The sequence below is a fragment of the Pyrus communis genome, chromosome 7, assembly GCF_041283825.1.
Source record: "Pyrus communis isolate YQ-2024b chromosome 7, ASM4128382v1, whole genome shotgun sequence".
In the NCBI taxonomy this organism is placed as follows: Eukaryota; Viridiplantae; Streptophyta; class Magnoliopsida; order Rosales; family Rosaceae; genus Pyrus; species Pyrus communis.
In genome coordinates this window covers 27,792,018-27,805,059 of record NC_142571.1, presented here as the reverse complement: position 1 = coordinate 27,805,059, position 13,042 = coordinate 27,792,018, and the positions used below count along the sequence as shown (strand labels likewise).

Genomic DNA, 13,042 nt, shown 5'->3' with positions numbered 1-13,042 from the left:
TATAAAACATTAAAATTTGCGAGGTCAAATCATATATGAAAATCATAAGTTTCTGAATCAACCAATCTAAAGTTTCTAAACTGTAGTAAGGAGAATTCGAACTGGGGAATATCGAAGCGGTTCCGCTTCAACAGCTCTGGCCCATGTGACTGTAGCCCAAATCAATTGGGCCGATGGACTTCTGAGTCCGATGGAAAAGTAAAAGAACCACCAAGCAGGCGTACTCTCTAGAAAAAAGGAGTGGGAATAATCAAGTACGAATCTATTTCTTGTGCTCTGTTGGACTTTCCAGTCAGTCTTTCTTTTCTGGTCTTCCTCCCCCGGTCGTCCCCCTCCTCCGTCGCCCCCCTCCTCCGGCGTCGTCTTCTTCTTGTTTCCCTTCTCCTTTTCTGGTATTTATCTCAGGCAGACACGGAGACCGACGAGAGTGGATGGAGGGTCAGCGGGCAGCTCTGTTGCAATGCCAGCGAATTGGCTGCAACGCCATGTTTTCCGAGGACGACAATCCTGAAGGCTCCTGTCAATACCATGATTCGGTACCCTCTCTCTTACTGTGCTCTGGTTTGGATGTGAGAGAAGCAAAGAAGATTATCGTTTCCCCTTTTTCTTTTGGTTCAATTTGCATAATTAAAATATCCCAACTGAGATTAGTCTCAAAATTCTGTTTTTTTTAACTCTTATTATTTGCTTGAATGCATGTTTTCATCTGAATCTTAAAAGTAATGACCTCGTAAATTGCTTTTTAGTTTAAACTAATTTCAAACGAAATTGGGTTTAATTTGATCCGAATGCTGCACATTGTGTATCTAATTGATCTGCTCCCTTGCTTGCTTTGTAAACTATGAAGCTTTTAATTGTTATGCATTTTAAAACCTTGTTATTAGATGTTAATTCTGTTTATTTTCTTTCATGTTTGGGCTCGGCTGATTGCGTCGGCATCTTCAAACTTTTCAGGGAGTAAGTATTGCCTGTTGTTTTAGTTGTTGCGTCGCGTTTCTTTAGATTTACGTTTTATTCGATGCCATAACTTAAGCACAATGTATTTGTTTTTCCCAGCCTATATTTCATGATGGGATTAAAGAGTGGAGTTGTTGCAAGCAAAGAAGTCATGATTTCACCTTATTTTTAGAATTACCAGGGTAAGCACCAATTTCGCTAGTATTTTTAAGCATGCCGTAGCACTCCACAACGGAGTTGAATGGTCGCAACGCTGACCTTTGAAGCAAACTTTGATTGTTTATTGAATTCTTGAGATTTTTGTTAGTATCAGTTAGCTACTTAACTCTCCTTTTTCTGTCGTTTCTCTATTTGGTGAATGCAGATGTAAGACGGGTAAACACACAACAGAGAAACCAGTGTTGGCGAAGCCGAAGCCTAAGGATCCTGTTCCTGCTCCGACTACAGCTCCTGCTACTGATGCATCATCAAGGGAGTCCTGCTCTAGGTGTTGCCAGGGTTTCTTCTGTTCCGATCATGGTACTTTCATTTGATGCTTGTTGCTGTAAGCATTCGATTATTGTTTATTCTTCATACATTGTGTAACGGGTCAGGAGGTTGGTAGGTTTGCGTGGAGATGATATAAATTAGGTGTATAGAAAATGTGAAAGAATCAATATGCACACAAATATTAATGGCGATGCAACTATTAGAGAGTCTAATAGTACCTTCTCGTTGGGAGTTTTAGGGAAAAGTGGGAGTGATTTAATCTCCAAAGCCTGGTAATGATCCTTAACACTGAAAGATATCGGTGATATGGGCGTGTTAGAAAATAACAGTAATAGGATGTGATACAAGATGAATTTTTACCCTTTAGTATCTTACTGAGGAACAGGATTTGAGGGAAATGGTTAATATTCTAATCTTCAGGTCTTGGCATCTAGAAGATGTAAAAACACAACCAAGCTTTGTTGTGTATTTGTATTTTCTTGGGGTTTTAATCTTTCTCGAGTACAACTAGTCGTGTATTTTAATCTTCATATCTTTATGTAAGATAAGACTTCTTCTCAATGATAGCATAGCTGATCAATTTATTAGAATTTGTATTGCATTTTAGGCATCTTAGATTCTGAGCGATGTTCCTTTTCCAGGTGCACAAGCCAAAGAAATAAACTCAAAGCCTGTAAATGTGGAAACAACTCCACTTCCAGAAAGCATTACTGATGATCAAGGCACTTCTGCTCCTCCGAAAAAGATTGTTGACATAAACCAGCCCCAGACATGCAAGAATAAGGGGTGTGGTAAAACTTTCAAAGAGAAGGATAACCACGAGAGTGCGTGCAGTTACCATCCCGGGCCTGCTATTTTCCACGACAGAGTGAGAGGGGTGAGTGTACTACTATAATTGTCAATTCAGTCCAACATTGTGTGTTTAACTCTGTGTGTGTGTGTGTGTGTGTGTGTAATTTGAATAATAATTTTTTCTTTTGGTATTGCAGTGGAAGTGCTGTGACGTTCACGTAAAGGAATTTGATGAGTTTATGAGCATTCCTCCATGCACCAAAGGTTGGCACAATGCTGATTGCTGACCCGGTATCTTAACATCAGACGCAGGGAAGGATGATTTGTTTTTCCCGTCTTTCTTGTCCTAAATTTTCTTCTTGTTATTGAATTGATATTACATTTCTTGCAACTGTCGGCCACGAATATTTAGCTTCTCTCTGTACCACTTTTGGAATATATGAATTGTCATGTCCTGTGTTCTTGTTATATTGAACAATAATTCATGGTGTCGATATCGAACTTACTACGACTCTACATATTAAGGTCTGCGTTTCTGTCTGATGGAAAACTTACCCTATTCTTCTGAAATCACGTCCAGAATATCTGATCGTTTGATTGTCGGTCATTTGGTTCATCTCGGATTTGCTTGTTTCACAGTCTTCTCTCGTACGTTGATGTTTTCCTCTCTCACAGGTGAAAACTGGTTGCTCTGATATAATGCCGTTTGCGCGCCACTATTTAGTAAATTGTTGTGATGGAATTAGACTTGAAAATTTATTGTATGACCCGTTAACCTAACATGAAATATCACAAAAATAACATGTTTGGGTTTACCCGTTAGAGTCGGGTTGTCATTGGATCTTCTGTTAAGAATTTGTTAAACGAGTTTGATCGTTACCGGGTCAACTGTTAACAATCCTATAAGTTATCTTTTGTTAGATTTAGTGATTAGGCAAGACAATCTATTCCATGACGCGTTAACTCGACGTAAAATGACACGATTCATTAACAAATTGGATCATCATCAGGTCACTTATTAAAAATGAGTTAAGATAACGAGATTGGATAACGAGTTTGGCATAATATGATATATTAAAATAACGAAGTTTAGATGGAAGGCAGATTGATGGTAAATAAGTTAAAAACTGTTGCCGACAAAAATTACCTTTGCCTCCAATGTGAAATGGCCTTTTGTGGCTCTGGGATATTGGACCATGCTTGGGCTTTTATTTTCTGCTTTCGGAGTGATCGAAGCCCGAATCTGGATAGAAGCTTTTACCGGTCCAACATAATTCAACCATTTTTGTTTATCAACTCTTTAATCAATTACGCTAAATTGAGTAATGCTTGTATCAGTCGTTCATTTAAGTAGTTTTCTAACCTTATATGTGAGGCTCACAACGCATGAGTGGTTATGGGCACATAAGTCAATGTTAAAAAGACGACCAATTCTCATGTTGGATGGGTAAAGTTTGTTCTCTGTCAATTGTATTGATACATAATTTGAGTGTAGTAAGTCTTGTTCTCTATCGAAAACATGAACAATTCACCATAGTTGGTGTTATCTATATTTTAACTTTCACATATTCTTTTTGAATTTTAACTTCGAATTACTTAAATTTTAAAAAATCAAATAACAAAAAATGATTGAAAAAGAAAAATGTGGATAACCATCCATTCATCATATCGTATCTTAAAAGATTGGAATGATTAAAAAGGACGAAAGAATTAAAATTAATTAGAGAGGGTGAAGTTATCACGTGTGTTACGATGGATATAATCAATCCCCTGTGCCCCCTCTTTTATATCTCAACCAAATTTCAGGGTCCCACATTCCTTCCTTGTTTTCATGGGTCCCACACCAAGTTTTGTTTTTGCATGTCCCACCAACAACAAAGTTCCGTTGCATTGCGATGACTGGTTTGAGTCATTGCTCATTTGACCAAACCCATTTTTCTGCCAGTTGTTTGCATGCACACTCAAAATTTTCACAACCATTACAAAGATTTATGCCAGTTTTTCGAACATTGAAGTATATTTGGTCGATGTGGATGACATTTAAAGTAATAAAAAAATGTTATGATATTTTGTCTCCGACCACACAAACTAATCTTGATCGACACATATGAGGCATTGCATTATTAGTCAAAATCAACTCATAAGTTGTTGGTTAATTTGACCATTGTTGCATGTGAAAGCATTAACCATCAATCCTCAGTTTACCGCGACATAAATTAATTTTTGATATTTTTTTTATACATACGAGGCCGCCTACAATGCAATATTAGTCAAAATCAACTCATAAGCATGCTGGTTAATTTAATTCTTAATACATATGAATGCATAAACGGTCAAAATCGTAATTAGAGATTGACTTTAACAATGATTTAAAGAGAAATGTATGTTAAGTGATACATTTGGCACACTACGTAACGCATTTGTCTTTTAAGTAGCGTAACGTTACTAAAGTATAATATTATAGCATTTGTACATATCAGTACTTATTATTTATGTAACAAAAAATAAAACTAAGATCAACAAACCAAATATTTCACCAATATTGAATTCAAATCAGGATTATACACTTGAGGACAAGTTTTTTAGTACGTTAAAAAAACGATTTGGTATACCAAATAATAATACATCGAATCCTGTTCCAACACACCAAACAGTATCTCACAATTGAGCAGTGAACGGGAGGTAACCATGGAATCTTAAATGTGGTAGTGATGAAAGTGGGTCCCAGTGACAGTGCCAATGGGTTTAAAAGTTGGACTCGGCAACTGTCACGCCGGTAGTACAATTGCTGACGGCGGGTCACCGGCTGCTTGTACGCCGGCCTTGTCTTTGGTTTATAGGCTCAGACGCAGACTGTCTGGCTCTAACCTATATATATACGCTATAGCTGTTTGTCACTTTTTTCATTTTTTGACGCCTTGTTTTTATTGTTTTATGCTAGAGGTGGGTGCTTCCCTCACGCATAGATTTTTTTAAGGGTAAATAATAATATGTGTTCAGAAAGTATGCTGCATGTTATTTTATAAAAAAGTTTTCGATATTATTTATTTTATCGAAAAATTATATTTTTATATTAAAAAATTAATTTTGATATTATTTATTTTATCTTTATTTTATGTATATATATATATTTATATTTGTAACATAGTAAATTAACATATAATATTTGTTTGATAAACATACATATACATATGTATTTTTAAAATATTTTTGTTTTTTTGGTACATATCTTAAATATTTGTTAAATTGCACTTTTTTTTTTTAACTTTCATGTATGATATGTTTATTATATATACATTTACGTGTAAAATAGATGATTTAGATTATTGAAGTATGCTATATATTATTATCCGTATGTCTATATGTATTTTTAAAATACTTTTTTTTCTTCTACATATCTTAATAATTTGTTAAATTGCACTTTTTTATAACTTTCATGATATGTTTTTTTTCTATACATTTACTTACTTATTTTTCACATTTAATCCATGTTACATATATTGTCTTTTAATGGCAGATAGAAAATTCATATATTCTATACATATTTTTCTCATATTATTGAAACGATAATAATAAATAAATATTTTAAGTAAATATATTTTTAAGTTTTATAAAAATGGCCATATTTTTCAAACAAAAAAATTTAACAAAGGGGTCACGTACTATACTTGTCATGTATTTTACTATCTATAATCCAAATAATGCAAATTATTGGGTAACATATATATACATGCCCTTTATCTAAAGAGTTATCCATTTTTATGTAAAAATGAGGATTAGTTAAAGGGCTCATTTCATGTCGAACTTCAACGATCTGAACCGTCTATTTTGTAAGCCTTGATTAATAGATTATCTTTACAAAAATTCAATTTAATCCAAAACTGTTTGTCTATTTAATTATCACGATGAAATTTCATTGTTTCTTATAAAACAAAATATTTGTCAATTTTTTTAACCTCAATTAGATGTCTTAAATATTTTCGAATTTGCTAATATTATACAAGAATGATCTATAAGATTCAACTTAAAAATTTGACAGCTCGAAATATTGAAGTTTGATGTAGTATGGGCTCTACAAGATATCCTCATTTTAAAAAAAAATAGAGATCACTCCTCTTAAAGATCTTGTCACAACCCGTCCCGGAATTTTAATTCCGAGGACGTGAAGTTATGAAAATGCCCTTAAACGGGACTAAGGGGCATAAAATATGCTGTAACTTGATGATTTGGGGATTGGGTAGGATCCCACCTCCCTCAAATCTCTCCCTCATTCCCGTACCTTGTCTCTCTCTCTCTCCTCCCTCACAAATCTCTCATTCTCTATGTCAGTTCTCTCTCTCTCCTTCGAACTCACACGGACCAACCACAAAACCACCCTAAAACTATACCAACGAAGGATCTAAGACCACCATCGTACTCCTGAAGACCACACGAACACGATGGTACCAATTTCAGGTGAGTTTCACTTCGGAAAACATGGATTTCAATTTCACTGTGCGTGTGCACTGTTCATGCACACGTAAAACTTGATGTTTTCTGGGATTTTGAAGCTTGTAGGAAGCTTGGTGAGGTCCTAAGGAAGCTCGGAGTGCTTCGTTTGAAGGAATTGGACGTCGGGATCACGAACTGTAAGTTTGGCCGAATTTTCGTATTTTTGGAAAAGTTTGATTCCGTTATTTTTAGGCCATAAAACTAGTTCAACGTGGTAGATTATGATTAGGGCTTCATTTTGGTATAGATTACGTGAAAAATGGAAGTAAGAACAAGGAGAATGACAAGTTCAAAGTTTGGCCGGAGCTTTCGGGGATTTTTCCGGCGAACCCACGGCGAGTTAGGGGTCAAGGCAGGTATGGATGTGTTCGTCTCGTCAATACCTTCATTTTGATATATAGTACGTCGAAAATGGTTAAGAAATGAAGAAGTTATGACACTTTAAAGTTTACCCAGAAATTCCGGCAAAACACCCACCGCCGGCGAAACCAGTCCGGCGACGCGAGGAAGAAGACGCGCGCGTGGGCAGCGCGTGAACAGGGCGCGTGGGGGCGCGTGAGAGCTCCAAATTGAGTTCTGAAAATTGTCACGCGTTCGTGACGTCATGTAGATCACCGTGGTATATTCATACACCCAAATTGAGCAACGTATGAGAAAGTTATGGACGAATGTTTGGTGTATGTGCGTTAAATAACGTCAATTTGGTTACTTTTTGTATAGGTAAAAATTATACAGAGGAAGAATGTAACCAAGCTAGGGGAGGTTCAGGGACCTATGAGACGTCGATGTGATCAGTGAGTGGGCAGTTATTTTTCAGTATATATATATATATATATACGTATGCTTGACGTATTTCCCAGAAACGTATTTTAAAAGAAATACGAATTAATTATCCTGTCATATATGCATCATATTTTAATATGTGCATTACCATAATTATGCATACTGTTGCATGGTGCTGAGGAGGCCCAGGTAAGCTACATTTCAAATACATTTGATATACGTATGAAATACATTTGGGATACGATTGAAATACTATCATCACATGCATTAGTAGTGGCATACATTTATATATGTGTATTGGTGCTGTGGACGCACAGGTAAGTGCCAGGTAAGTGGTATTCATGTTTGTATTTCAGTAGTAGTTTGAAATGCTTAGAGAGCTCATAATCTGCACCCCGGTGTTAGTGCTCCCGCCCAGGGCCAGGGCATAGTCCTTCACGTGATGTTCACCCGCACCACACGCTCGCCTTGGATCCAAGTTAGGTGCAAGCCTTGTCGTGCAAACCACATTAGGTGGTTCCGACTCGTAGGTGACCCGCGATTATTCGCACAGTCTTCACGTGATCGTAGCACTAGAGCGTATATATTACACCCAGTCCTGTCGTACAGACCACGTTAGGTGGTTCCGACTCGTGTGCAGATTCAGATATTGAGTTGAGATTGGAGCTCTATCTGCAGCCGTACAGGTCACGTTAGGTGACTCCCGGCTGCCAGATTATATGTTATTGATGTGAATTATGCTTGAGCATTTACATTTATTATGAGATTCTAATGTGGCATATTCTCAAGCATGAATGACATATTTTGGAGCATGATTGACATATCTATACATACGTATATATGTTTATTTTCTGGAAAGTATACTTGTTTTACGGCTAGGGGTTAGTATATTTAAAGAGAAAAGAAAGTTCTAAATAAGTTTGTTTTGCTGACCCACTCAATTTTGTTTTGCGCCCCTCCAGGTTCAAGAATTGCAAAGGTGTGGTGACTACGAGGAAATTCAACGGTGTTCTGACAGAATGGACCAAATTATGACTCACCTTTGGGTGTTTCATCTTAGAAATTGTATCTTTAAAGCTTCCGTACTCTGTAAATGGTTACGTCACTCTCACGTGACGGCCAGCATGCCCTCCTTCGGGACGGGGTGTGTCAGATCTCGCATGCATGCATGCATACATACATACATACATACATACATACATACATACATACATACATACATACATACATACATATATATATATATATATATGTATGTATTCTTATTTTCTCGTTGGTGTGCGATTAATGTGGCTTGGATTTATGGGTTTGGGTTGTAGCCGACCAGAGGATATATAACACTGTATATGACTTATTAGCACACCCTGTATCCTATAGGCTATATACTGTATATTACTTATTGGGTGGTCTCATCCTAACGATTTATATTATGTGTACTATTATAAATATGATAGTGCTATTAACAAAATTATTTTAACCTCATATACACCTTTTTTTTTATTTCGGTATTTGAATAGAATGAAATGAAGCAAATCAATAGACAAACTTAACAAAGGTGTATTAGAAGTAAAAATGAGTGGCTTCGGTTCAATTGGTAATTTAGTTGGACTCGCGACCCAATTGATTTTGTTATTAGCATTCAAAATGTCGAAGTCAACGCTAATAGTTCACCTATGTTATAAGAAGATGAACGCAATTTGTATAAAGTTGACGTTGTTTCTGGATATGGATCCTCTCCGAATCCATTGTTCTTAATTCACAAAATTTTGTAATCTGGATTATTGAAATTTGATCAAACGGGTACAAACAGTGACCTATGTTAAAATTTATAATAACTTTAACCATTTGATGAAATTTCAATAATCCGGATTACAAGATTTGATGGATTAGAACCAATGAATTCGGAGATGATCCATGTCCGTGATTTCTCACACCAAGTCAAACTAGTATTGGTTGATTAAGACTAAAACATAACAGTTTCATATTTTTGTGGGAGCTTTTCGATGAATAATGTGGTCACTCGTACACAAGTTTTTTTCGAAGTAGAGCCAGAAACGTGACACTAGATTGAATATTTTGTAACACTTTATTTTTCAGAGCTGTGCAACACTGGTTCAACTCTGTGGTTCTGCTTGATTTATACGATTTTCATAACTGCATCTATCTATGGAATTCGCATTTGATTTGACAATAGGAATGTGAGTGAGTTTTTCACACTCCAACTCGCCTCTTGCAGTTATTTGATCTTTAAATTAAATAAACCAAAATCATTATTAAAAATGTCATACCCAAATTTATAAACATATTGATAGATATATCGATATCGGTTGTCTTCGACGAAAATTTGATTTGAAACGGGAAAATTTAAAATGAAACTTTAGAAAACGTGACATGACAGTTCGTCAATATTTAATTTAACTTATATGTTGAAAATATCGACAAAATCTGTCAATTTTAGCTAAAATTTAAGAGTTTCTCTAATATAAAATGAAGTTTACTCCCCTTCATATATTTATCTGATTTTTTTTTATATTTCTATATCTAAAATTTTCAAACATTGATCAAAATATACTTTATTATAGTAAATAATTTGTAGTGTGAGAATCATTTTTTAATGAAAAATCACTCATAAAACAAAAATCTTATATTGAAAAAACAAAAAAAGAAGATCAAATCTTCTATATCTAAAATAAGTGCGACCTCTTTGTGGCGTCAATTATTGTTTGACACATATCAAAATTACAGTAACAAATTTAAAAAAAATTAAGTTTATAAACACGTGCTTGTTAACTGTGGGGCTCACAGAGAGATTAAATTTGTTTTAAATTCAGAAGATTTAGTCTAAAGAAAATACCTAACGGATATTGGAGGTATGTTAAGGGATAAAGCTTTGGATATTATACCATAGAAAATAGAGATAGCAGGAGGTCCTAATCCCAGTAATACATGCACAGACGGAGGAGTTTTAAAATAATGGAATTAAAAAAGTTGGCACGGCCAGCTTTAAACGAAGGAAGCCTGTTGTTTGTTGAAGTGAATGCTGCTGCTGCAAAAGCCTGCATCAAGATGCAGCTGTTGCCAAACATTACTTATCCCACAACTGAGAAAGAGAAATACTAAAGAGTTTCTCTCAAAACGAGATTTTTTATGAATTTTTTATTATTTTATTTTTTTAGTATATTGTTTTACAATAAGATTAAAATGAGAATTGTGCCACACAAATGTGAGATGGCACTGGTAGAGAATACATGGAGAGTCTTCTTAGCATTTCTCAATAGCAGAAGCTCTTAAAATGAGACTCTCTATTGATTTTCCGCTACCCCATGTTTTTGGGGAAAATTTTCATTGTTACTGGAACACGAGCGGTACACAACGTATTTTCATATAAGAGGTGAGAAATTATATTTTTTAAAGTTATTCACTTATTAACATACATATTCCATAATTTGTATAATGACACATGCTATATTACTTCGCGTTCTGATTACATTGAAAATTCTTTCATATTTTTTACATAAAATTTTATAACATTGATATAAGAATTGTGTTAAAAATATTACGTGGTGGACAGTCTACAAAGAATTCCACTTCAAAAAAAAATCTAATTACCTCTTCTCCCCACAACTACCCTCTCCTTTTTTGTGCTTGTTAGACAGAATGGCAGGATCATTAATTTGTTATGATATCGATCTTTGTGAAGTTCCTCCTCATATTCTAGTGGCGTGATTATAAAAGAGAGTACGAAATTATTAGGGTTTCACGAGTCATTCTGTCCAACGAAATTGGTGATCCTGCCAAATGTGAAGGGTGTAACTTTTTATGAATTTTTTGATACCATACAATTTAACGTTAATTTTTATATTAATATTATAAAATATTATGTATAAAAAATGAAGTGGCAGAAACTCATAAAAAATTCCACTTCTAAAAAGAAATCTCTTTAGCCTATCTCAAAATACCTAAACAAACGTAATGATGATTCCTATTGTTTTGTGTATTTTAAACATTGTCTTCATCATTGTATAATGCATGATTAGATTCATTATTGATAATTAGAACTTCATAATTAAAATGAGTGGTCTTGGCCCTCTAGGGTCATGAAAGAACCTTCGACACACAACTTTTACAAAGTAATATTATGTGCATTGAAAGTTATATTTACGTATAAGATTGTATGACATTCAAGTTGTATTTAAATATAAGATTGTATGACATTCAAATACAATGAGATATCTTCTTTTGTGAGAATGAATTGACCATCCAATTAGGCCATCTTCAATGGAGATGGGTAAAAGAGGCATCATGCTGATTAAAAGTAGCTTTGCTCTTAGTCCCTTTTTCCAAGGCCCAAGCTCTCATTTGCAATAATGGACTCAAATTCAACGTTAGTTTTGAAGAGCAGTAGTTTAATTAAATTGATCAATAAATTTGAAGTCTAAACTTAAAATTAATAAATTATTGAGGAAATTATATTTAATCTATTCCGTTGCAAATGATATATAAGTACGATTGACATTGTTTATTTAAAAATAACTTTTTATAAACCTATAATTTTAGACAGATCTATATTTAACCATTTTAATTGAAGATAGCCTTAGTCATAATTCTCAACTCAAGTTGTTTTCGTTGGGTTACGTGGATGTGGTTTGACTTCATAAATGATAAACTTTGTTAACGTTCAAGATGTTGCTATTAGATTGTCTCAAACTAATTATACACTATTGGTTGAGCGTGTGTGTGTGTATATATATAAATTCTTTTTTTCTAAAAGCGAGACTAGTTAGCTGCTTCGCCATGACAGTTCATTAGTTTGAGGATCAGAAAGACTCACAGAGATATTTTATTCTCTCTCTTACCATAATTGTGTAATTCATCGGCGTCAAAAATCAAACATACGACATGTCGTGTAAAATACATGCCTTATGTGTATATATTGTTTTGCATAACATTGCACTGCGTAAGTAAACTTATAATCCCACCAAATGCAAGAAATAAGGCATCCGTCTCAGTTTCCAAAAAAAAAAAAAGAGCATCTATCTCTCTTTCCAAAAAACAAAAGGTCAACATTTTAACTTCGGGTCAAGGCCAAGTTGCAGTTTTCGCCATTGAAGCAGACCACAAATACACATCAAAAGCCAGGGTTTTGGGCCTTCTTCCATCTCTTGGAAGGGAAGAATTGTGTCATTGTTTCAACTGTGAAGCTGGCTTTGTTGCACAGAAAAAGGAAAAAGAATCCCACAAAACCAAAAAAAGGATTTGGATTTTCCATCCAACCAAACACTTTTAGAAGAAAACAGATCCATTTCTTCTTTGATTTGATATGATTTTACTTTATGGGACAAGAGACGAGCAAAGACAAAAAGACAAAAATCCTCGGAAGCATAAGAAACATGACAGTGGCAAATCAGTCTTTCTCCGCTCTTTTTCTGCTTAACCAAACCGGAAGACCGAACCATGACTCGGTCTTCCCCGACTCGGCCCACGCGCCATTTGCAGTGATTGAGACAGTAAGACGGAGATGCAGAAGGGG

General features: G+C 35.0%; 1 protein-coding gene across 1 annotated transcript; it reads left to right on the top strand.

Annotated features, from left to right (window-relative positions):
- Positions 1–246: 246 nt before the first annotated feature.
- LOC137735198 (cysteine and histidine-rich domain-containing protein RAR1) lies at positions 247–2,739 on the top strand. Its single transcript, XM_088696826.1, has 5 exons — positions 247–561; positions 1,034–1,139; positions 1,322–1,476; positions 2,088–2,323; positions 2,436–2,739. The coding sequence occupies exons 1-5, from the start codon at positions 432–434 to the stop codon at positions 2,523–2,525; spliced, it is 717 nt and encodes a 238-aa protein (XP_088552952.1). The 5' UTR covers positions 247–431; the 3' UTR covers positions 2,526–2,739.
- The last annotated feature ends 10,303 nt before the right edge of the window (positions 2,740–13,042 follow it).